This window comes from Stylophora pistillata, chromosome 5 (genome assembly GCF_964205215.1).
Source record: "Stylophora pistillata chromosome 5, jaStyPist1.2, whole genome shotgun sequence".
Classification (NCBI taxonomy): Eukaryota; Metazoa; Cnidaria; class Anthozoa; order Scleractinia; family Pocilloporidae; genus Stylophora; species Stylophora pistillata.
In genome coordinates, this window is record NC_142523.1 from 2,910,334 (window position 1) to 2,935,905 (window position 25,572).

General features: G+C 42.5%; 3 protein-coding genes and 3 pseudogenes across 5 annotated transcripts in view; 1 reads left to right on the top strand and 5 right to left on the bottom strand.

Moving 5' to 3' along the window:
- Window positions 1-374: 374 nt before the first annotated feature.
- LOC148729817 (uncharacterized) lies at window positions 375-7,030 on the top strand. Its single transcript, XM_088760006.1, has 3 exons — window positions 375-920; window positions 1,056-1,196; window positions 6,491-7,030. The coding sequence occupies exons 1-3, from the start codon at window positions 858-860 to the stop codon at window positions 7,004-7,006; spliced, it is 720 nt and encodes a 239-aa protein (XP_088616132.1). The 5' UTR covers window positions 375-857; the 3' UTR covers window positions 7,007-7,030.
- LOC148729818 (uncharacterized) lies at window positions 1,344-14,013 on the bottom strand. The gene is made up of 2 exons (XM_088760001.1): window positions 13,768-14,013; window positions 1,344-2,920 (listed from the first exon to the last, which is right to left on the bottom strand). Exon 2 carries the CDS (start codon window positions 2,862-2,864, stop codon window positions 1,905-1,907), a length of 960 nt encoding a protein of 319 aa, XP_088616127.1. The 5' UTR covers window positions 2,865-2,920; window positions 13,768-14,013; the 3' UTR covers window positions 1,344-1,904.
- On the bottom strand, window positions 3,334-5,394 carry LOC148729819 (uncharacterized; annotated as a pseudogene).
- On the bottom strand, window positions 5,389-6,496 carry LOC148729820 (uncharacterized). Its single transcript, XM_088760003.1, has one exon. It carries the CDS (start codon window positions 6,257-6,259, stop codon window positions 5,435-5,437), a length of 825 nt encoding a protein of 274 aa, XP_088616129.1. The 5' UTR covers window positions 6,260-6,496; the 3' UTR covers window positions 5,389-5,434.
- A 2,792-nt stretch (window positions 14,014-16,805) lies between the features above and the next one.
- On the bottom strand, window positions 16,806-19,630 carry LOC148729821 (diamine oxidase [copper-containing] pseudogene; annotated as a pseudogene). Its single transcript, XR_016001179.1, has one exon. The product of XR_016001179.1 is annotated as a diamine oxidase [copper-containing] pseudogene (transcript).
- A 434-nt stretch (window positions 19,631-20,064) lies between these two features.
- The window catches only part of LOC148729822 (protein SHQ1 homolog), a 12,785-nt pseudogene continuing 7,277 nt past the window's right edge, over window positions 20,065-25,572 (bottom strand). Inside the window, exons 7-13 of the transcript XR_016001517.1 lie at window positions 25,184-25,238; window positions 24,548-24,634; window positions 24,198-24,251; window positions 23,522-23,645; window positions 23,003-23,123; window positions 22,256-22,295; window positions 20,065-21,507 (exon numbers count right to left, since the gene is read on the bottom strand). The product of XR_016001517.1 is annotated as a protein SHQ1 homolog (transcript). The remainder of the gene's footprint in view (window positions 21,508-22,255; window positions 22,296-23,002; window positions 23,124-23,521; window positions 23,646-24,197; window positions 24,252-24,547; window positions 24,635-25,183; window positions 25,239-25,572) is intronic.

Genomic DNA, 25,572 nt, shown 5'->3' on the forward strand with positions numbered 1-25,572 from the left:
ACAGATGAGATCGAACGGATAACGGCTAATGAAAATTGTCGAACGGATTAAAAACGGCTAATAAAAGTTAATTTTTCCAACGGTAGCGGTCGAACAAGTGATCGCCTGTAGAAATTATTTTGAACAGAACTGATGGTTTCGTCAAAACGAGTGCCAACACAGGTGTCCCAAGCTCTTGTCTCGAGCAAAAGCGAAGGATTATTTCAGGAAAGCGTCACGCGTTGGGTTACGCGGTGTTAAGTTATGCGAGGTATTTGACACAATCTGTGGAAAGATCACTTGAAACGAGTCGAAACTCGATCGTTTGAATAACTCGACTTCACTTTCGGCGCATTCAAATGGATTATAATTAATATTTTTACTATTGAATTCCACCGATTAAGATAAGGTACAACCAAGGAACTTGCACGCGAAAAGCATATGATAGTTCTGAAGTTCAAGTTCAAATTTCCATAATCCCAGCTTCCCTGTCAGTCCATCAAAAATGCGTTGCCTTGGTAACTGCTAACAACTTGTGTCAATTGCTGCCTTTTCACACAATCACAAAATGGAGAATTCAACGAGAGCTAGAAGAAGACGTTTCTAGTATCGTCACCAAAGTGCAACAGTTTTTACAAGTTGGGTGCGGATGTCATCGAGGGTTGAAAGGCGACCAGTGTTCGGATTACTTCAAAGCGGAAACTGTTATTAGCAACCTATACGACTGTCTCGAACTTTCTCATGCAGACCTGGACTTAGTAATCTTGGCAAACCTTCAAGCGAAACCTTCGACGAAAGACGATGTGGTCGCTATACTCCGCCAGCAACTTGCTGTTAAGACAGAAGAGTGTCGTCACCTGGTGAACAGGCTGGATGCCATGGAGGAGGCGACAACAAAAATTCTTTCCTGTCAGATGCAAATGCAGGAAAGCTTCATTAAGGTATTTACCAACCTGTGGTCTAGAGTTTTTTCTGCAATTACTTGCGCAAATTTCTTTCAAAAAGCATGAAAGACGAAAGAACTGTTAAAGATTTGTATCAGTCAGGTGAACCAAATTATCTGTTCTACTTTACAGATGATGGAGAAAATACAAACATCTGTTTCAGAAACAGAAGATAAACTGCTGAGGAAAATGACTGTATTGGCAGACAACCTATCCAACTTTGAGGCACACCTTGGCTCCTTGGAGGGACAATCCCAAAATAATTATTCCCTGGTAAGAGGTTCTTAGATATCAACTACTCAGGTTCCTGTTAAATAACTTTAGAAAAGAGGGCTCCCTTAATTTTCACTTATGAGTAGATGCTAGACTTAGAGCAGACTTAATGCAACACAATGACAATGCGTATTTCTCACACAACCCTGGGAGCCATGTCAAGCCAACCACCGCAAGCCTGACCTTTATTCACACAATAACAGCTATCAAATTTTACAAGTATACATGGAGTTTCAAAACATGAACTAGTTAAGAATCGAGACAAAATCTAAAATCGTTTAGAAGTGTAATGAACAACTGAAAAAACTCTTGGGTGGGTGAGTGGGAAGGTCAAGCAATGGCGGTCAACAAAAAACAACTGACCGCCTTACACATCACATGACCTTAACCCATCCCCAGGCCCCAGCGGTGTGTGAGAAAAACATTTTCCACTTATTTCGTTCCACTCAGCCAGTGGAAAATCACCCTTCTCAAACACCCCTGAGAGCCATGTCAAGCCAACCACCGCAACGGCACAAAGCATAGAGTAAAAAACTAAGAGAAATACTATTTCCAAAAACAAAATCCACAAGGCTTACAGAATGGAACATAATGTGCAAGTAGCAAGCCTTGCCAAAGTCAAACAGACTCATAAGGGCACTAGATAATGCAAAAATCAGTTCATAAGTACAAAAAAGGTTCTGAACAGCTTGGGATCACGCCTATAATTCATGAGGTTTGGTCTTGAATTGTCCTGGTAACCAGAAGCAGGGACTCCAAAGACTCTTCAATATAGTTATTCTGTGCCTTGTCGCTACGCCAACCGCCCTGCCTCTGGAACAGACGCTCAGGGACCCCAAAAGCTGCTGCGGTTGTAGCGCCTCCAGATCGCAGACTATGAATTCCATACAAGGCAGGATCTAGCCCCTCCTTCCGCAGCTTGGCCTTAATCAACTCAGCTGCCCGGCTATATGACATAGGATCTATCCTAAGCTTCATTCCCTTCTTTGTGGACAACACCCGCCTGAATAGCCGCGACTTCCTGTCATGATTGCCAACCCTCAGAAACTTCTCAACCACTGCAACCGGGCAAGGTGATGAATCGCTGTGAGCTATGAAAACCCACGAGCCTTGGCGAAACTGATCATTCTTCCTCTGTGTGAGAAATATGGCAAGATGAGAATCCTCAAACTGAAGATTGTCCACAGTCAATCGACTCAGATCGTCCCAGCGAAGGAAGCCGAAGAAACCCAAAGCGAACAAAGCAGCTACCTGGATATCAGACAAAGAGCCTTGCTCGAGGCGACGGATAGCACTCTTAACATGGCTGGCTTCCAGAGGCCTCCTGCGATTTGGGGGCTTAGCAAGGATCCTTCTTCCGGCCTCCGCCACCTGCTGTATGAGCGGATGGTCACTCAGTTGCTGATAGCCACTCTTCTTATGGACCCAGCTAGCTCCATAGATAGCAGAGTTAATACAGGAGACTGAACGGTCCTGCTGGATAAGATGTACCAAATACAAGGAAAACACTGTAGGATCCGCTGGTAGGGGAGTGGCCTCACATTGGACGGCCCATGTTCGCCACGCTTCATAAGCACGGACATAAGTGCTGACTGTCTTCGGTGCTCTGTCCTGGATCAGGATCGCTGGTAGAGACTTCGCAAGATACTTCAGTCTAGGATGAGTCATAGTCTCCCCACGTAACCAGCCAGATAAGTTAACACCCTCTGGGACAGGGCTGGAAACTGAAAGAGAATGTACCGAGTAAAACACTGCGTACATCATCACCTCCATAACACTCATTAAAACATGCCCAAACAGCAAGACTTATAAGGCTTTACAAACTAGCCAACACATGCACATTGGCAACCAGTACTAGAATGATGTTCCCCTTTGGCCAACACGGCTAGGGGCTACTTTGCCAAAACAGCAAACAGAGCGCGCGAAAAAACTTTACAGACATCCACATTAACATACAGCCAGCATACACCGCTAACCAGTGTTAGCGGTACCCCTTAGGCCAACACGGCTGGGGGCGGCTCTGCCATAACGGCAACAAACTGCTAGTCACGTAGTGTTCACATTTAGCGGCTGTCAATCCAGAGCATAATCACAAACATGCTGTCTTGTCAAAACAACAACTGACCAGTCATGAGCCACATCATCTATCCAACTCCCACACGACAATGTTGGCTGGCTCAAGATCGCAAGAGCTGAAAACGAGGTCCAAAACAGACTTCATCATAGTAGTTTCACCGAGAGGAATGTTCAGCATATGCCGTCAAAACAAAGTTTGAGTGCCAGAATGGAGAAGGAAGGAACGCCCGTTGTGAAAATGTCACTAGCTGCTGATCCTGATAGGAAGATCCCTTCGTATGGTAGAATCTGCATGGACTGGCTAATGAAGGACTTCCAGCTCCCACTCTTCTCCACCAGAAGTGGCCACCAACTTGCTGAACGCCACTCAGGAACTATCAAGGTGCCATTCTCCCTTCCTGCTGACATGTGCTTCAACACACGTGGAACCAGGTATGGAGGAGGAAAAAGCCAATTAACTTCATGAGACCAAGAAACTGTAAATGCATCCGCTGCCACACAACCTGGGTTATGATACCTGCTGCAGTACCCCTTCAACTGCTTCGTCTTCAGGCTAGCAAACCTATCAATGGTGTGGGGACCCCACAAGGTGTCAATGTAATCAAAGCAAGCTGGGTCTAACATATAGTCATTAGAATCCTCCAACCTCGACAGCTCGTCTGCTCTCGTGTTCTCATCTCTGCTAACCCACTCAACTGTTAAGCGCATGCCAAGTTCCCGGCACAACCTGTAAACTGCTACAGCCTCCATGTGCAGCTCCTTGATGCGGCTTCCTACTGACAAAACAATTTCTGCATTCCTGTTGTCGGTGCGATGGAGCACATCTTTACCCCTGACTTCATCTGCAAAAGATTCCAGCACACGCCTGATGGCAGTCACCTCTCTAAACGTAGAACTCTTTTCACTTTCCTCACGGGACCCAGCTGCCCCTGGCTACCTTATCACTCAACTGCACTGCAAAACCACCCCAACCTTGCCCACTTGCATCTGAGTAAGTAATAACCTCTACCTTCGGACTAGGGGACCATATAGGATAACCACCAGTGTCAAAATTAACTTTCCAAAACTGGACTTCAGCTTGACTCTCCGGAGATATCAAGAAAGGTATGTCCCAGTGAACTGTTTGACATAGGTCCCTGTAAGTGCCCTAGTCCAGAGTCGTGCTACAGGGCCCAAGGCAAGACCCATGGAAACCAGTGAACCAGTGATGCGTGACAAGTGTCGTGCTGAAACCACAAATTTCTTAGCTATAGTATCATTCCTCAATTGTTTCAAAGCATCAACCCTCCTTGGTGGAACCTGGAAAGTTCCAGATCGCAAATCCATTATAAAGCCCAGAGGTTCACCACATTGTACTGGCTCCCACTGACTCTTCTCTTTGTTGGTGACGAAGCCACTCAACAAAACATCCCTCCTAACCTCTGCTGACAACCTGACTGCCTCACCTCGGTCCTGGTCTGCACCTGCTCCATCGTCCAGATATGTAAACAATCTGAAGCCTTTACCCCTCCAGTGTTTCACGAGTGCTCTCTGGATCTTGGTGAAGAGGTAAGGACCAGTTGATAAGCCAAATGGAAGGACCATGAATTTAAAAAACCTTAGCTGCCCCTTGTAGAATAAGGAAAATCCGAGGTATTTGCAATGCTGAGGAAATATTTCGATGTGATGATAACCACTTTTATAATCAAATTTAAAAAAACCAATCGCCTTCATGAAATAAGTCTGCTGCTGTGCGAATGTCATCGTACTTAAATTTGCATGACCTCAGGAACTGGTTGACATAACGCAAGTGCACGATTAGGCAGCGTTTTTGGGCAGAGTTCCTCACAACACCCAGTGCGTTGCATACCACCAAGTCCTCACTTTTCACCTCAACTACAGCACCAGACAACAGTAACTTTGAAATGTCAGTGCAAACAAAAAAATTATCCTCGACAGCACTGGGATGGTTCCTGAAAAATGCCTCCTGAGGAAGGGAAATAAATGGTAAGCTATAGCCTTCTTGAAGGACACGCAGCACCCACCTGCTAGCCCCAATGTTCTGCCAAAACGAGATATTCTCCCTCAATCTGCCTTTCACAACCGTGGGACAAGCAAAATCAACATTCTCGAACTCAAGATATCATCTATATACACTCTCTTCTAGGGGGAAGTTCAGGGCATCACTGTTGACTTCCAGATGATTGGCCATTGTTCTGGCCCCATCCTGGACTTCCACTTGCGACTGATGCACGGCAATCCCGGGCGTAATGGCCGTTTCGACCGCAGCGAAAACACAACTGCCTGGGGTCACATGCCACGTTGGACGACATTCCCGCCGTTCGGAAGTTGTGGGTTTTTTCAACCACACGTTTCGACCCATCAACTCCTCGTGGTAGGGGCGACTTCTTCGGTCTCCACTTCGCTGCAGCTGCCTTTCGTTTCTCCTCCCTGAGTTGCTTGCTTTCTTTTATGGCCTTTTTTATCCGTTTTTCGTCGCCAGAATCACTAGCAAGCGGCTCGGCTGCATAACATTCCACCGTGTCCCACCCATATTTATCGGCAAGACAAATGTGCTTATTCCGTTCTAAAAGAAGTTGCTCACCTTCTTCGAGGAGCTCGGAGCTAGACTCATCATCACTCGTATTCTTAGCCCTGTCAATTTTATCCAAGACGTCACGATTAAGTTTGTACTGCTTTTTGTTTCCCTCGAAGCGAAACTCCGGCTCCGGATCGCTCAGTTTGCCATGTTTTCGAAGCTTCGCATCATCAATCTCGTTCTTCAGCTTCTTTAACTCTTTCGAATACAGTTTCTGCTGCTGCAACAGCTCCTTTGCCCAACTTGGCGGTTCCTCGGTTCGGTTTGGAGGGTCCTCGCGCTTCGGGCTTTCGTGCCTTGATCCTTGACTTGATCGACTATTACCTCGCTGACTAGGGCTTTTGTTGTATGGCTCAAGTCGCCTAACCGCCCGAGAACTCCTCTTCGAACGTCTAGTTTCCTTCGGCATGCTTTACTAATGATTCGTGACTAACTATTCGTAACAAATGTAAATAATACAAGCACTTTCGCAGAAAAAGGTCAAGCAATGGCGGTCAACAAAAAACAACTGACCGCCTTACACATCACATGACCTTAACCCATCCCCAGGCCCCAGCGGTGTGTGAGAAAAACATTTTCCACTTATTTCGTTCCACTCAGCCAGTGGAAAATCACCCTTATTTTTCTCCTTGCTTTTCAGCTCGATGTCACGATAAACAACCAATGTGATGAGATACCGCCGTTAGACGTACCCATTGAGCCGTCTGGAGATGACATGACCAGCATTGATAAAGACCTGCTACTTAGTCTATGCGAGGAACCAGCTGACATCCCAGTTGGGCAAGCAGGAACAAGTTCGGTTTCCGAAGTCGGCGAAGAATTGATTGGTAAATGTGTGACCCCAAGGAAAGTGAAAACAGTCCAGCAGACCCTGGGAAGTGAAAATGAACGGCACTTGTGTGCTCTAAAGCTCCTACCATCTTTCTTCACCACTGAGGAACTTGCGACCAGCAATACCGATGGTACCTATGGCAAAAAGTGTCTTGACATCGCCAAACTCAATTCACTTAAAGTTTTAGTTTTTACAAAGTGTCCCACTAGCAACAACGAGGAAAAAGAAAAGCTCTGGAAGTTCATCAAAAGTAAAATAAATTCTAAGTGTCGAGCTATCCGTAAGTTTAATACCGCGAAAGACTCACCTGATCGTTCATCCTAATAAAATTGAATACTTTTGATTGTAGTTTTGAGGAATAAGTTGGTCGTATTTCACTCCCTCCCCTAAAAAATACTGCGTCTGAGGCTAGGATGAGAAAAGCCTACATTGCGTTGGAATTCATGAGAATTAACATCATATCAGGTATTTCTGCGCGAGCGAACTGGTTGAAAGGTTGAAGATTTATTTCGGGGTCTTAGGTCTTACTTTTCGGGGTCTTAATTTTCGTAACACCCAGATGTAGTTGCTCCAGCAGTGTCTTCTCACGAAAACTGAATTAGAATAATTATTCAGTTCATTCGGTTCATTGCTAATTTTATTTTTAACGTTTTTACATGGTCTCACATTTCAATAAAGTAAAACAGCATAAGTAAACAAAAAGAAAGGGACTGAATTTAAAGAAAACCGCTCCAAAGTCTGTTTGCGTTAATTTAGATGTAGATTACACAAATATCGCTTCTTACTTATCACACCTTTGGCCAGCCATTGTCAAGTGTAAGAACAAAAGCTTTAGAAATACATATACGCATACTGAAACCGCCCATTAAGTCCACTAAAAAATTCCGAGAGAACATGTTTGTCTATCTGTCTTTAGAGAGATCTCTTGGCTTGATGCGCATTCCAAAACAACGCAAGAAACAAAAAGGAACTCTTAGTATAATTATATTCAAATCATTATGAATGCGCTTATCGGACGTTGCTTTCAAAAGAATATCAACACTATCACGAGTTTGTCAGTTCAAATCCTTTTAGCAAGCCGCCGTAAAACGCTAAGCACGTGCTACCATTGTCACTTCAAAACATGGAAGTTGAACTGAATTTCTTTCGAAGAAGATTGAAAGAAGGTTGATGTTCGATTTAGCTAGGCTTTGTTAAGCTTTTAATTGGCTTCTTCAGCTCACACATATAAAGTAAATTATCTTCAGATACGCCCGGTGCAATCTGAGTTAAGCAGTTTTCCACTAAACACGTGTCAAAGTAAGGTATGCCCACAGCGATTTGACGTGTGATTTTTTTTCCACCACTGATCTTTTGTCACACTAGCTGTAGAATTTTTAGTATTGGTTCTTTTGTGGAGTTTTGATATGCCGCGGACTTGCCACTTGTCTTTTGTCTCACTAGCCAGAGATCGCGTATTGTAAAACGGTTATCTTTGAGCGTGCACGAAAAAATCCTTCATGGATCGAAAGCGTGAAATTCTAAATCACATCTGCGATGAACGCCTCGATTTATTGGAGGAACTAAAGGAAACTGAAAAAAAACTGCAAGAGACAGTTGCAGCTGTATCAGAACAACAAGATTTATCTTCTGTTCTGGAGAACTATCATTCTGTTGTTGAAAGTTTCGAGAACATGCGGCAGGGATTAGATGAATTGGAGGAGAAAGTAATATCGACACTTTTGTAACTGCTCTATTTAGAGCAATCAATCAAACAACGGCTCTTTTAGGAGCCACCAAACACAGTAAAGTCGTGACCAATTGGACAGGACTGACATCTTATTTTTGATAGTACATTGAGATCCTACTTCCTGTAGCTTCGGCTCTCTAACTGCACTTGAAGATGGGCTTTCTAACACTCTAGTTGGCAACTTTCTCTTTCCTGGAGATACTTTGTTCTTGTCGCTCGGCAGAAGGTCAAGTGTGGGGTTCGTAGAGGCGTATGACTCACAGGGTAGACACCGTCGCGCAAGAGGCCGGAAGGGATAAAATTAACCTAAGACCCAAGCCTCTTGCGTGGCCATGTCCACCTTGTTAGTCAAAGGCCCAGGCAGACACGAACAAGCGTGGAAATTATGGTAGAAAATCTTCGTTTTCAGCATAGTGCGTGGGGATTTTTTGAACTGAGACACTTTTGTTCCCTATACTATTCCTTATAACGCATTCAAATTCTCGACGGTTTCTCGCGTAACTTCACACCGTGTCACACAACGCGTGACGCTTTCATGAAATAATCCTAAGCTTTTGCTCAAGGCTTTTGCTGGGACGCCTGTGTTGGCATTCGTTTTTTGGTTATTGTAAGCTCAGTGTTGGTTATGACTTTAATAAGAAGTGGTGGCTCCTAAAGGAACCGTTTTGTAATACCCAGAGTGCAATGTCGAACGCTCGACCTCTAGGATTTCCCCTACGAAATGCAATGAAGGGTCATTGGGAGTTTTGATGCGTTCTTGCATTCATTCAGGTTGACGGCAGCAATGTCGTTGTTTCACGGCGCTGGGGCAACCAGATCTTCGGTACCTGGCTTGCAGAATGGACGAATTCCATGAGAGGTCACACATTAGCGCGAGGTTGATATTCCGCTTACAAATAACAACAGCTTAATGAAGAATTGAGTAACCAAACGGTAAACGGCGTTCAAACGGTGAGGGATTTTTTACAACCGATAGCTCGAGGCGTTCGAACGGCTGATGAATTTTCTTGAACGGATAGCTCGAGTCGCTCAAACGGATGATGAAATTTTTAGAACGGATAGCTCGAGGCGTTCGAACGGATGATGAATTTTCTTGAACGGATAGCTCGAACCGTTCGAACGGATGACGAATATTCAAGAACGGATAGCTAGAGGCGTTCAAACGGATGATGAATATTCGAGAACGGATAGCTGGAGGCGTTCGAACGGATGGTGAAATTTCTTGAACAGATAGCTCAAACGGTTCGAACGGATGATGAATATTCAAGAACGGATAGCTTGAGGCGTTCGAACGGCATGCTAATCCATTCGAACGGCTGGTGAACGGCTATCCGTTTAAAAACGGCTAACCGTTCGGAACGTTTTCCTGTGAGAGGTCACAAATTGATTTAGGGTGCCCCATGGAACACTGGGAGTGGGGTGCATGCACTACTCATGAAAATTGTACATTTCAATGTACAACTTTGGAAAAACAATTACCATCAAAACTGCCTCAAGGTGACAGTTGTTCTGCTCCAAGACACAATCTAATTGTGGGAAAATATGTTATATCTAATTACAGAATTCTGTGATCACAGAAGGGCATGAAGGATATTAGTAAAAAGCTAGGTATTAATCAAAGTATTGTTTACATGTCTGTTAGATAAACATACCATATCGAACTCTTTGGCATGGAGGCGTTTCATAGAAAAATGCATTTTGAAAATTTTTATCCAATGGCAGAGAATGATAGCCTGAAGCAATCATTTCCTGCTCTCTTATGAACTACTTACTTGACGAGATTCCAAAGACAAAGGAGGTATCACACAATCATAATAAGAAAATAAACAGACGGTATCTTCACGCCAATAGTCGTACCAAAAACTGCTGTATAATTTGATGACTGGCGTTCTTGACCCGAATTAAAAGTTGGGTAAGGAAGGTGTGAGGACACTCAAATGTTTCTTTCGTCCTTTGAAGTGCAAGAGAGCGTTTTCCTGAGGTCAGTCGGTGGCTAGATGCGTTGTAATATTCAAAACAACAACGTATATTTGGAGACAGCAGGAAGCCTCTTTGTCACGTACAGTTAGTTTACAACACGCGCTCTGAAACACGAAATTTTTTACGAACAAATTGCCGACAAAATTCATTACATTTCCACGGAAAAGGTGCTCGAGAAGTACACTACATCGTCTTTTAGTATACAAAGAAGTCGCCCAAGTCACATTCAAATGTAAACTCACAAAAAATAATTATGCTAATCAGAGAAAATTAAATCCAGCAAGTATTAGTGCATCCTCGGAGACCCAGGGGCTGAGTTGATTTCAAGTTAGGGCATGAAGAGCCCCTGGGGACATTGTCTTACAAGACTAGTTCCAAACGGTCGCAGACATTCTGCCATCTGATTGGTGCCAGAAAATCTTTGTGTTTTTCTGCCCAATCAGAGTGAAGTGTGCTTTAGAGTACTTTCGTGTGTTTTAACACGGACATTATACTAGTAGCTCAGTTGCTCGCTATGTTTGTTTGGATCGTGCGAAGGAGATTTGCTTCAGGTGAAAAGTTTCAGTCTCAGCACACAATGTAAGAGAAATCGGTCAGATTGTCCGCGAGAATCTTACCGGAAATTATACTGAATACTTTCGCAGGTATCACTAGAGAACGTGTTTTAAAGTTTGCGAGGTTTGTATACAACACGATGGTTACATTCATTGATATGTCGCTTTAAACGTTAAACGAGATTTAAGCTTAAATTTTTCTAGATTTTTTGCATAATTTGCTGTGACTGAAACTTTACCAATCCCGTGAGGTTATTTCGTCGCACGAGCCACGAAGGTATGTCGAGCAACTGGCGCTTTCGCCTACGTATCTTTCTGCCTTTTGTGCGCGCCAAATTCTAATCTTAATAGTAAAGTCGTTCACAATACGGCCAAGGTTGCAGAGAACGTTGAGTTCGTGGACGACCTCCAGCAAGTGCTAAGAGAAAGCTTAGCTGTGTTTCCGGTTAGCTAATTAAAATCTGAACAAAAACTTATTAACGAGGAGATCGTGGGAAGGAAAGATGTTTTCGGGCAGTTACCGAAGGGGTTTGGAAAAAGTTTAATCTTTCAACTGCTGTCTAGAGTGTTGAAATTCTCTTCTAGTCCCTTGGTCATTGTCATTTCACCTCTTATGTCGATTGTTGAAGACCAAGTTAAATACCTATGATCATTGGGAATCGGTCCGATGCTGTTTTCAATGGGAAAAACAAAACCAAAGACCAAGAAATGTTGGATGGAAGGGGCGGGGTTTGCTTTAGTGCAAATGTCAGCTTAGTAGTACAGGTGAATAAAGGCTGATAGTTTCGAAAGAAACTGTTTGGGGCTGCGTCGGTGGGAGTAACGAAATAATTTGGATATATCAACTAAGTTGAAATGGTAAATTGGCCACCGTAACGATTACAAAAGCTGACGTTTCGAGCGTTAGCCCTTCCCTCCGACGAATGGCAGTTGGCCTGTTAGCTCAATTGGTAGAGCGCTGCACTAGTATCGCAGAGGTCAGTGGTTCGAATCCCGTACAGGCCTGAAATTTTTTCAGGTCTGATTTTCACTATTGCTCAAATAGTGCTTTACTGCGAAGGATCGTTCTCATATACGTCTCATAACCGCAGTTCACACATATGTTTCATATGTTTGTTGTTGTTTGATTTATCATCTACGGGTTTATATCGAATTAATTTGATGGCCTGCTCCCAGTTGGCCTGTTAGCTCAATTGGTAGAGCGCTGCAGTAGTATCGCAGAGGTCAGTGGTTCGAATCCCGTACAGGCCTGAAATTTTTTCAGGTCTGATTTTCACTATTGCTCAAATAGTGCTTTACTGCGAAGGATCGTTCTCATATACGTCTCATAACCGCAGTTCACACATATGTTTCATATGTTTGTTGTTGTTTGATTTATCATCTACGGGTTTATATCGAATTAATTTGATGGCCTGCTCCCAGTTGGCCTGTTAGCTCAATTGGTAGAGCGCTGCACTAGTATCGCAGAGGTCAGTGGTTCGAATCCCGTACAGGCCTGAAATTTTTTCAGGTCTGATTTTCACTATTGCTCAAATAGTGCTTTACTGCGAAGGATCGTTCTCATATACGTTCTCTAGTGATACCTGCGAAAGTATTCAGTAATTTCCGGTAAGATTTTCGCGGACAATCTGACCGATTTCTCTTACATTGTGTGCTGAGACTGAAACTTTTCACCTGAAGCAAATCTCCTTCGCACGATCCAAACAAACATAGCGAGCAACTGAGCTACTAGTATAATGTCCGTGCTAAAACACACGAAAGTACTCTAAAGCACACTTCACTCTGATTGGGCAGAAAAACACAAAGATTTTCTGGCACCAATCAGATGGCAGAACGACTGCGACCGTTTGGAACTAGTCTTGTAAGACAATGTCCCCAGGGGCTCTTCATGCCCTAACTTGAAATCAACTCAGCCCCTGGGTCTCCGAGGATGGTATTAGTGAAGAAAGAAGACGCTACTGAACGCTAGTTCAAGCACGAGACTTACAATGACTTCACCAAGACAGAGTTTTAGAATACAGCCATGGTAACTTTGTGCGATCATTCGCGTCAGACATGCGACAACTGCCAATGCACTAACGACAATGTAAGGCGATTATTTGCGACACGAAATACAACATCGTTGGATACAAATAAATGAATCGAGGCGGAACATAACCTCCGCTGAAAACGTTTGACCGCCTTCAAAATCGGCCAGAGGAGAAAATGAAAGTAACAGTGTGGAAATAACTTTTCGTGTTAACCGAGGTAAGAAATCGCTAAAAAGAGAAGTGAAGATGTCTTCCCCTCGATCAAGTGTTCCAAAACGGATGGCTCATGCATGCCCACTTTCGTAATTTTCATAGTTGTCTTTGGAAGTATACCTGCGTTCTACTTAAAAACATGAAATGTACGATTCGCATAGGTTGTCCACAAAGGTAGCTGACGATGTAACCTGAAACTTGCCCATTTAATTAAGAAAAAAATCGACTCGGTCTTCCCGAAGAATCGTAATCCCTGTCGATTTGGAAACCGACCTATCATTTTCACATCGGTATAAGTGTTCCTGACTAGCGCATGAAAACACAAATCGGCCAAAGTTAAAGCTAAATTGGGGATAACTAACACAGTAATTTATCTCACAGGACTCGTACTAATCGATGGCCAAAGAAATAATAATAAAAAACAAACTTGAGCCACGAAATGGTACCAAAGTCTATAAAGTAAGTATCTGACAGGAACGATCGTTCTACTCCAACGAGAAACAAATTGTGAAGACGACTTGAAAGTAACGTAGTATGCTAGCATTTAAACCAAAAATCTTTACATTTATCGTATCTCACCTTTTACAAAGGCACCTTCCAACAAAAGAATAAAAATCGGTAAGGCTTGAACGGAGATAAATTGAGAAAGACGGCTAGACACATTGTTGTGCCCGACTGATGAACTACTCAGAACAGGTGACAAAATCTGCTGAGTTTTTTCCCTAGGCTGCGGTAAAGATCTAAAGCCGTTAAAAACAAATTAACGCTGGCGCCGTTGGTCTTGCTCATTCAATTAATTATGAACACAGCCTTAAGCCGCACCAAGCAGCCGGCTGGCGTAAGTTCACCTAAAGGCGAAAGGAAAATACAATCCGGAACTACATTGGTTTTACTTAAATGCCCTAGGATTGGTGAAAATAATTGCGTCACCCTTTCAACCAATCAGATGCAAAACTATAATAATAGAATTCACTACGTCTCACCCACTTTTTACTATGCTTTTTTCACTGACCCTTTGAGAACTTTTTCTTTAAGGGAGGGGGGGGATGGGTGGTGGTGAGTTAATGTGAGTACATTCAACAGCCTCTAGCATGATGAAATTAAAGGCGCCCCGCTCCTTCCTCTACCCGACAAGGTCGGCTTAATCAATGGCCTTGAACTTAAATATACCTAATAGCCGTGTATTCAACAGCGTAATGGTATTTGCCACGTCATTTTAAGAAGGCAGAATTAAGAGTCATTTAGTCGCTGCCGCGTACCGAACAAACCGCAAATCAGAAAGGGTTTATTGTGCAGCATTTTAACGACAGTAGTGCAGATGGTCGTTTGCGAGAAAGTAATGTTTTATCCAAAACAAATGATCAAATTAGTGGCGTCATGCTGCGTAGGTTACTTCTTAGACTAGGTTTACACTAGAGGAAATTGTTCCGGATTCGTGATGAATCCGAAACGTTTTAGGGTTCTGTCCTCGTGTACCGGTTCACAAGAGCCGATACAAAAGACCGAACAATACACTACACCTAACCAATGACTCCTAAACAAAGAAAGAACAATGGTAATTCCCTTGTGAACCGGTACACCAGGACAGAACCCGTTTTAGTACCGGATTGATTTTGCCGTTTACACGAAAGTGGACGAATCCGAAATAAAAACTTCCCGGTTTGGTCATATCTCCGGAGATTTTGAATCCGGAATTTAAAGTGGAAACTTTGAATCCGATAACTTTTGAATCCGGAAAGTTTTGTCGTGTAACCGCTTTTTTTTCTCGAATCCGGATATTATTTCCGCCTGCGATCTTTTGAGTTTGCGGTGAACCAAAATGGAGGATCTGGTGCTAACATTGCTGGTGGTCTCCGGCTGCCTAATCTTGTTGCAGGTTCAGGCGATAAATTTTATCATGTGTACCGCAGTATTTCTGAGGAAACGCAAATTATTATTGCAAGGAAGTTTAACGTCGGCCACACTTGATTGCCGACGACGTAGATGGCCTGGCATCTGTCCGACTCAAATTTGCCTCAGTGGCATCTGGATCGATTCTAGCCTTTTTTGGGGGAGGCATTTTCACTTTGTCGATCGAACGATAAAACAACACTGGGCTTGGTAACCATTCCATTTAGAATGTTCCCGGAGTTGTCGTTGTGTGTAAACGGTCAGGAATCCGAATATCCTTTCAGTGTAAACGCCTACGAATCCGAATACTCCAAAATTGATGAATCCGGAAACATTTACGAATCCGGAAAACTCTCCTCTAGTGTAAACCTAGTCTTAAATTTCGTAAACAACATTGGTTATCCTTCTATCAGAAAAATAGCCTCGGGCGTGTGCGCGTCCGAACTATGCAGTCAGACAAAGGCTGATGTATTATTTCGTCAAAACATCAAAACAACACTAGTCTTATCATATTCGCCAGGAGCTTCGAAATTTGTTTAACGCACATATATCTATATGTCATGAAGTCTTCAAACTTGCATGATTTTAATTCATAGATTGCGTGTAATTTAGACCGTCGCTTATGTTTTGAAGACTGCGGTTTGTTATCAGTCATGCGGTTAAAACTGGATTGCGAGATGTTTTTGTAAAGGATCTTGTCCACTTCCAGGAGAAGAATTGTACGTCGCTCAACCATGAAAACCTGCGAAAAAGAAGTTCGAGTGAAAATTAACTATGCACGCAGCTTCTACACCAGATTTACGAAAAACAAACTTGTGCGCTATTCTCGTACTTAGGCTTCCCTCTTGTAAACGGATCACGCCAAAAAAAAGTTGCTCACTACTCGATTCTTCCCGCAGCCATTTTAAAAATGTCTAGCCACTCAAGTTGGTGATAGTCTGCAGGCCACCGCAGTCTTAAACCGGAAACAAGCAGAAATACGTATGCTTAAAGGAAACGGAAATACACGCACAATAAGCTCTTCAAAAATCAAGTGTGCTTCAAGTCTTACAAGTTATCCATCTCTTGTTACTCAAGACATCTGGCTCGCAGATATCAAGATCACGGATAATATCAGCTGATATGTTTGGATACTGTAAGAGAAACATCATAGTAGCCATAATAAGCTTCTTCGGGACTTGGATGTTTCAGCTTCTTTCAGTACATCGAAAAGGCCTAAAAAATTGAAAAGTTATTTTCTTTTTGATATTGTACTTTGAATTTGTAGAGTTAAATATCGGCAACGGTAGAAACATTTTCAAAGATCAATATTTTAGCTCTTCGATATTTCTACCAGAAGTTCTATTGTCCACGAAACGTTTCCGTTACTAAAAAAAGACAAACGAAAATTAAAAATCAATAATCGAATGAATATATGATTTTAGAGAGCACTAACAAGCGGATAGCCAAGAAGATTTAACACATCACGAACTTAGTTCCACGTTTAGCGAGCCCGCGCTCTTCCACGAAAAGAATCGAAGACACAGTCCGAGAAAACGGCAGAAATCGTTTTGTCTAATGGCGATGGGGGGAGGGGGAAGTGGGAGAGCGGTAAGTCATGAAGTTAGAGTTGTACATTAACTCATTATAATTATTTTCGATCTGTTAGAGCCTACTGGCCCTTCCATGGCAACACAACCCCACCCCTCCCCCAGCATTAACTTTTAAATTCTAGTTTCAACAAAAAAAAAATCAAAATGTTGATTTAATTTTCCTATGGCCTAACAGTTCATGAAGTAATCGCTCTTGCATTTGTAAAATTACTTCTCTGGGTATTTGGTGTTACCCAGAATGCATGTGCGTGCCTATTTTGGGCTGACACGCAACGCGAGATAAATAATTGCGTGACGCCGAAGATATCCCTGACGATTTGGAAATCACGTTTTACTGTCGAAAAGACTCGCTAAAAAAAGGTCAACGAAGCTAAATTCAGGAAACATTTATCGCAATTTTTTTTTCTTCCAGTTAGAAAATATGAATACTATTTGCGTAAGCTGTGGGATCTTTGATGATGTCCTTTTACAGAGAGTTATGTTCTCTAATAATTTCCATAACGACCAAAAAACTCAATGGGCTTGTTCTTAGGGGTACAGGTTAATTGGGTGGCTGGAGATCCCAGAGTATCGATATCATTACCCCCGCCAGCCTTTGGCTTGATGACTACACCGTCATACATCCCCATGGATGGATCCTCGTCGAAGTAGCTGAAGGGCCTCAGGTAGAAGCTTGCGGAGTTCTCTGGGGTTGCTGTATTGGGGACATCTTCCGAGTGCATGACATGCATCATCCCAATAGTGACCCAAGCGACCAGATCTTCGTTTTCGATGTCTTCATTATCTGCGTAAAACTTTGTGAAGTCCAACACGGGATCGGCCATGTCCAGTTGATTGTACATACAGGAGCTCCTCTCTTCTGTGTCCTTTTGTTTTGTGACCGTCATTTGGTTTAGGGACCAAGCCGCGCCCTTAATCATGGGCCAAGCCTCGGGGATCATCTGCTTCATCATGTCCCTGATCTGAACGCGATAACCACGATGGACACCGAAGGCGTTCCTCTGTTCTCTGTTGAAGAAATTTAAGAAAGTAGGGGTCTGAAAATTGAAATGGTACACCGCATCCTTCTCTTTTGTTCGAACTCGGCGCTTTAAGATCTTTTGTACGTGTCGGTCACCGAGGAACCAAGGACTTGTGATGTTCTCCAGGCCAACCTCGACAGTCTGGTGAGAGTTCTTAGTGCCACGTACATCAATGTCGACTTTGTAGTTAAAAATGTGATCATGCAGGCTACCCGCCATCTTGGGGTGGATCTGGTATGCGTATGGGTCCTCGTCAGGAGTATAGAAAGTAGTTTGTGCATAGCCACTGGTTGTGGTTCGCACTTCCAACACACCATTGGGATAGAAAATGTAATCGAGAACATAATCGTAGTTATATGTTGTCGAAGCTGTTCGAAGGATCAGTGCGCTTCCAGGGACCCCTCCATAGAAGTTGTAGCTACCTTGAAAATCGGTGTCATAATGTCTTCGTAAGGGAATCCCGATGTCTTGTTCAAAAACACAGACCGCGTTCTTGTACACGGCTGGCTCTTTAACACCAATGAAATGAATCAAGTCAAAGAACGTCGCTGTGTTAGGATAGTCCACGCCACGAAGAAGTTCAAAACTCATGGATCCCATGTTCCAAGCGGTGTCAAGGAAATTGGTAAACATTGGCTTGGGTGCCCAACCGCAATAAAACGCTTCAGCCTCCTGCGCGCTCAGCTCGTAGACTATCCTATCACCTTTGAACCGGATGTCGAACAGTTGTATACCGGAAGAGGTCCGAGACCGGAAACAGAAACTCCAGCCCATGTATTCTATGTGACGTCCGCTGACAGTGTACCGCTTGCCATCGGGCTCGTAGAGCTGAGGATTTCGAAGTGGCTGGGCGGGTTCTTTCTTCCCACGTCGCTGATAAGTTGAAAATCTTCCGTTGTCTTCTGGTGCTTTGAAAACTGGCATCTTCGATCCGCTGTTAAAGGCGTTCACTAACTCGTCTACCGTGTCATAAGTTGCATTGTTGTAAAATATTTTATCCACTTTCCAGAGGGACACGTCGTTGCCGCTTGTATCCAAACGCATCTCAAAACCTACAGGATGAATGTAATATCCAATCAAATCCCGCATCAACCACGTCCACGTTTTTCGCTCGTTAATCTTGAACGTACTGGGAGCTGCTAGACCCCATTTCAAACACTTGGGCTGCACACAGTCCAAGATCGAATAACCATCCGTTCCCTCTTTGAGGAGTTTATCGACGCCAGGGTGCGAAGTCAAATTACGAATTAATTTGTCCATTAGGTCGATCTCTTTAGGGTCTGGGAATCGCGCGTTGAATGGGATCGGATATTTTTGACCAGGGCCCTTCGATTCTGCGTGCTGACTAGGCTTTTCCACCGGACTCACCAGATATTCTCTCACATCCGGGTTTGCTTTCCCCCCATTGTACAAAACCACTCGAGCCTTGCGTGTAGGTTTCGGGGCGTTGTTCGTGTCAAGGTAAGCGAGCGCCTCGGATTTCTGCGGCTGTTGCAGCTCGATCAAGTAAATATAGTTTTCGTTGATGTTGGCATTTTCATACGCTGTTGCGTTCAAGGACGGTTGCTTGATGATATAGTCTCGAACTGCAATTATTTCCTCCTTGGATAAATCTCGGTAGAGCTCTCTCCAACCATGGGAGCCCTCTGATGGTGCATTCAGCTGAGTTTTTTCCGGGCAGTCTTCGATAATGGGGGATGAACTTCCAGTTTCTGCAGCGCTGTCCTTGTTATTTCCGAGAGCGACCACAATTAACGCAATGAGCAAAGCTACAGATAGCAAAATGAAGATCACAAGGAGGACTTTCAAAATAAGATTCGATTTGTCGCCGTTCTTATCTGCCATTGTTTGTGCGACTCGCCTGGACGATGTTTACAATAAACTAAATTTTACGTAAACAATAGTCTCTATTTGGACAATATTCAGACAATTATGCAATTTGACGGGTCAAGTATCTTTTTATCAAAATGATCGCACTTGGCGACATCTTGATTCTCTCCGGAGTAAACAACATGATTTCAGTCACGACTCGTCTTTTATCGACATTGGACGAGGTCCAAAGCAGTGATGGAAAAATTTTGTACACGTTCAAATATTGTAATTCCGTGCATAAGTTCCTCTTTTTACTTTTCCCGGAAGAATTCTAATGAATTTAGTCGGCAAGTACACAGCTCCGCCTACATCCTCCTGGAAGTGACATTTAACTCTTAGGACATGCAAGCGAAACACTCGAACAATGTGCAGTTTAGAGCAGGCAGACAAAAGCCCTGTTTTATACTTTCAGTTTGCTGAAGTAAAGAAAAACAAAACAGGAAAAGGAAAAAGGAAGCAGCAAAAAAATTACTCGATAAACAAACGGCATGGAAGTTGCGTGCAGTTCGCTGTGCCTTTATTTTTAGTCACTGAGAACAGATGCACCACAGGATTTTTTAGTCGTAGATGGTTAACAATTGCCTTGAAAAAAAATGTGAAATTTTGAATCGCGCTGACCAAAGTCGCTTTTCTCGAAGCGTGGTATAAACAAACACAGAGCTGCCAAGTTCTTAAAACGGAGAATCTGAGGCTTAAAAAGGACCGCATGAAATAGAGCGACCCTGTTTCTGCTTGAAATCTCCTTGCCACGCCGACTCACGTAGCCTTTGAAGTTTTCTGTAATTCAAGTTTTTTTAATGCTGATGTTGTGTCAATTGTCATTCCCACAATGCAAATGTTATCGAAGGCCATCACAGACACAACCATTGTTAGCTGTTGTGTAACTGGCTAGACATGCAAGCGACCAACTATACGTAAGTAAGTTAAGTCTGTTTTAAATTAACAGTAGGTTTTGCACGAGCAAGTCTGCCAGGTCGTGAAGGTAGGTTAGTCATTTGTATATGTTAGGTATCAGTGTATGCTATACCAGTAAACTATACTAGTTTTGTCATTAGTTATCCTTATTATATAAGTTATGTTAGCCTTGTAAGTTAAGTACGCTATGTTATTACTGTAATTTGTAAGTATTGTATAAAAAAAACACTAAATAAATAAATTTGAAAAAAAATATTCTTTCTCTGTTTTGATGTCAAGACCCGAACAACAGTCCGGACTGATTGTTCTAAGGTTGTGGATATCGTCAATTGTCATCTCAACAAAAGAAATTTGAACCGCGACAGTCCAGATTAAAACTGACTAATGGCCAAAGTTTATCACAGATCCATCGCCTCCTGAAAAATGGCCAAAGTTTATCACAGACCCATCGTCTCCTTGTTATTGTGCAACTGGCTAAACATCCGTGCAACCCACGGGGAACGGGGGAGGGGGGGAAGTCGTGCGACCAACTGCTGTTGTCAGTGTCTGTCACAAAAATCCTTCTACTCCGTAGAACAGCAGAAATGTAATAACTAGGAATCTGTATCCTTTTTCATCTCATTGTCCAGTAAAGGGCCAGCCTCTGAAATCTCTTTCTTAACAACAGTTTCAGAAATTATTTCTTTATTTCTTTCACCGAGATCGCCTACGCAATCGTCGTCCCTGTTGCCTACGTCATCTTCGTCGTCTCTGTTATCGTCGCCGCCGTCGTCACCTTCGTCGTCGCTCGTATCATCATCATCGTCGCCACTTTCGTCGTCCCTATCACCGTCTCCGTCGTCGTCACCTTCGTCGTCGCTTGTATCATCCTCGTTCCCACTTTCGGAACTGTCATTGTCGCTTTCAGTTCCACGTGTCCCGCATATATTTTCAGCGGAATTGGTTTTCTCCTCTTCCTTTTGAACCAAACATGCGGCCAGTTCCAGTTCTTCTAACTGCCAAGACAAATCGCCTTTACTCATTTGGACCTAAACGACACGAAAGGAAAACTTCAAATTGACGAGTTTTGCTGCTCTTTTGCAACCATTTTACTCAAAATACCAAGTCACATTTTTCTTTCAGGCAGCTAATATGGAGAATATGGCTTCAATTACTGAGAGGCGAAGGAGTCGTAGAGTCTTTAAAGTTTTCCGCCCCTGACTCTTTCAACTCGCGAAATCTGATATTTGAATTTCCCTCCTGGCTGGTACCACCACATACGTTCAGAAATAGGTTATGGCAAAAGGCCCATTATTTTGTCTTGGTGATGGATATTTAGCCCCATTTAAAGTTCGCTTTTTACCACTATTGCGAATTCGCCCTTTGAAGTAAAACAAGTTCGCCCCCATCTTTACCAGTTTGCCCCCTAATCTTTAAATTTTGGAAATCAGTTAATTAATACTCTCTTCCTCATAAATTCGCCATTTCTCACGAATTGTTTTCTGTACAAGGCCTCGCGTGTAATTCAGCAACAGCTGCACTTAGAGAGAAACAGGCACGCGCCGAAGGATTTTCGCGCTGGAGTCCTGATCAAAATGTAGGACCTTCGGCCACAGATTTCTTTGGTTTCGGACAAGACACTTTACTCTTACAGTAATTCTCGCCACCCAGCTCTATAAGAGACAAAAGGAACACTGCCGCTCCTTGCAACGGATACCGGATTAAGATCGTGCGAACAGAAAATAGGAGTCAGTCTCGTTCGTATATTTAAAGGCAAATACAATGATTGTCAAATACCTGTTCGAGGTTTTTTGCTAAAGACGAAAGCTTCTTACGGCTGTTTCAAGAAAAAAATAATATGGTAACGAGGCAACGCATTGACGGGGCAAGCTCCCAAACCCCGATAAAAAGCAGAAACTGCCAATCGATCATGCAAGTGTAAGGAAACTTCTAAATAATATATTTTTTGTTGAATATATTTGGAATTACACCTTGTCAACGTCATCTTTCTGGGAAAAACCCTTCTGGAATGGAATTTCCCTTTAACTCTTTACAACTTCCTTAACGAGTGCCCTTCTAATTCAATTCATATGGCAATTACTGGTGATGATAACAAGTCTATACCCGAGTCTACGTGGTCAATGCATGACATGTCTGCTATTTGAAAAGAGGACTTTCCAAAGCAAGCAGAAAACTTGCCGAGGAAAACTTGCGGCTTAGAGATTGTCATCCGGGATTGCTGGTTTTGCTTTACTTTGCATTCTGTTGGTCTAGAACACTTTCGGATACCCTCTCAAGCAATAAGATACAGAAGTTGAAACCAATCGTGGTCTTGGTCGCTCGCGTCTTCCCGCTCTTTTCACCTTGAGAGTTCTCATTGGCCCCTTATGATATTTTCTGAGCTCTGATTGGCCGCCGTGGTTTCCTTGGATTACGAGACACTATCAAAAGGCGCTCTCACACAGACTTAGGAATCAGTATTTGGAAACGCTCGGCCTCCGAGCTACAATACACAGAGATAAATATGACTCTAAAACATCTTACCTGGCTTTTTGAATCCAAACGCAGTAGTCGGTCAAATAGAGATCATTCAACAGAAACCAAGGGTCTTCTTCACGACACAGGGCATGGAGTTCTAATAGACATCTCAACACCTGTCGACGACCTGCCAAGGAATGAAGTATTTGACCTCTAACTCCCCATTGTAATGTCAACATTGGCCCAATGTTGTCAATACTTATCCTGGCTTCTACAGCATGACACGACTAAGAATATTGCTACTCCCCCTAGATGGGATTCACAGATTCCCCCTTCCCCCTTCATTTGCCCAAAATTCTTTACAATTTCATGGTAATCATTGGAATTTCCGCGAGGAGAGGGCTGTTGGAAAACTAAGGCGAAGGCCTCTTTTGTCTTTCTTAATCTCATCCGTTTTTTGTTCAGAATAAAGTCTGGCTCAAATCAAAGACTACATCATCTATAAAATTTCCGAATCTTGCTTCTGCAACGTTAAAAACAGTAACTGTTATGCTTCACACAAAAAAAGACACAACGGCTACGTACCAAGAGAAAATATCTTTCTTGTGTCCTCAACAATTGCAGTGATCAAAGACCAGTGTCGATAAAGAGGATAAGATAAAGATCGGCGGGCACAAGAAATTATGACATCATGGATGCTGTTGAAGGACTGAGAAAACCAAAAATATGTATTCAAGTTTGGTCTTATATGAAGGAATTTTCCAGGATGGGACCCCCGCAGTAATCGTCTTACTAGCATTTTAGGAGGGATGGTATGCGAATGTGATGTCAAATGCTTAACGACCCCTGGCTGCAACCTGGCTTGGATCACCGGCCGCTGTTTGAGAAATAAGACCCCCCTCCCCTCCCCTCTCCTCTTCTCTGTACCAAAAAGCAGACACGAGGGAATGGCAGAAATCGAGCTGAGCTGTAACCCTGTTTTGTACCACAATTCTTTGCATGCTTAATAACAGTCTTAATGTCAGTAAAGGAGGTCTATCTTAACGTGTTTTGACAGGAACTTCCTGCCCTTGAGGCGTGCTCGGCTAAAATAATGACAAGAGTATTATTCCCCGTGTGGGCTCAGAAGTTTTTCATGTAAATATATAAGTATAAATTTTTAACTTAGATATGAAATAGATATAGAGGTTTTTTTTCTTTTTGCACTAGGTCTATAAAGGTGTTCTGCAAATATCTGTCATTTCAATGAAAAGTGTCTTACTTCAAACCACGAGAATGTAGAACTTATCCGTGAGATGGTCCAAGGTGATTCAACCTGGCAAACAACATTTTGTAAATCACTATTAGCTTAGATAAAATCCTTCGCACTAGATAAACAGAACGGATCCTTTTGGTTGGGTGTAAAATGCAGTCAAGCTTCAGTAGCAATACTTAGTGACATTCAGCTTTGATCATTTCTTCAGGCTATGATTTTGAGGGTGTTTCAAATAAGGGGGATGGAGCTGCATGTTCACATAGATGAGAGGTAAATAAAACATCTTGAGCTTGAGGTGAACAAAAAAACTTCTAGAACCAAGGTACTAGTACAGCCTGTATTTTTCAATTCTTTACCGTATTTTCTCCTTCTGTAGTGCGATGATATAGACGATATCAACGAGACCAAGGAATAGTGAAAGTTCTTCTTTGTCGTCAAGAAGGTTTGTAATTAGTTAAGGGCACTTAACCGTAAAGACATGTTTGTAATCACTTACTAAATAAATGCATACATTGTAAAACCTAGATGTATAAAAGATAGAAAGTAATAAAAGCAATTGCAGAAAAAGTTTAAAACTGACATTTTCTCATTGTATAAAAATAACTATTACTGTAAACAAATAAAAATATTATAATCAAGGATTTTAATGGAAGAGGAAGTGATTATTGGTGGATACATGTATATTGTATTTATATGCACTAGGCTCCAAATCCACAATTTTTAAATTAATATTAGTAACTTTTCTTCAACACTAACTTAAAGCTGGATATTTTATTGTTTTCAACTAGTGTGCACTGCAGTAGCAGTTTTTTTCTCTCTTTTTTTTTTCTTTTATAAAATCACTTTTTAACCCAAAGCTACCAGCCAAACCTAAGTTGTTTCACTGAAAGAAGCGAACACTACTTCTCCAAACTAACCAATCAGTTGGAAAAGCACTTATCAGTAGTTTTTGATTATTTTAATGGATTATGTTTCCTATGAGTTTAAGGATATAATCTTTATTTGGAAGTCTCCTCAACTGGTCTTTCTCTTCATCTGTGAACTGAACTACAAAATAAAGACAATAAAATTTAATTCACAAACTGATTGCCCATTAAATGACATACCGTGATAACGTTCATTGTGTCTCCCTGGGTTAAAAAGCTATGTTTTTCCATGATCTAGAACACATTTGTGATAATTCATGTCAGAATTAGGTTTGAATTTATTTCATTCTTGTAAAATTGCATATTAGGAAAGAAGATTTGGGCTATTTTGACTGTGCCATGATAGTTTCCAGCTCTCAAGATCTAAGGTGGAATTTTCCCTTCTTGGTATTACACGCGTCCTTTCAAGAGAGTTTGGTGTTTAATCAAGACAAAACTTACCTACCTGCGTCTAG

What these genes read in the sequence shown, in the direction of transcription:
- LOC148729818 (XM_088760001.1), bottom strand. Translation starts at nt 2,864, where the DNA reads ATGACTCATCCTAGACTGAAGTATCTTGCGAAGTCTCTACCAGCGATC.
- LOC148729820 (XM_088760003.1), bottom strand. Translation starts at nt 6,259, where the DNA reads ATGCCGAAGGAAACTAGACGTTCGAAGAGGAGTTCTCGGGCGGTTAGG.
- LOC148729817 (XM_088760006.1), top strand. Translation starts at nt 858, where the DNA reads ATGGAGGAGGCGACAACAAAAATTCTTTCCTGTCAGATGCAAATGCAG. An exon ending in TGCAGGAAAGCTTCATTAAG is followed by an intron (nt 921 to 1,055) that starts GTATTTACCAAC and finishes TCTACTTTACAG; the next exon opens with ATGATGGAGAAAATACAAAC. An exon ending in CCCAAAATAATTATTCCCTG is followed by an intron (nt 1,197 to 6,490) that starts GTAAGAGGTTCT and finishes CTTGCTTTTCAG; the next exon opens with CTCGATGTCACGATAAACAA.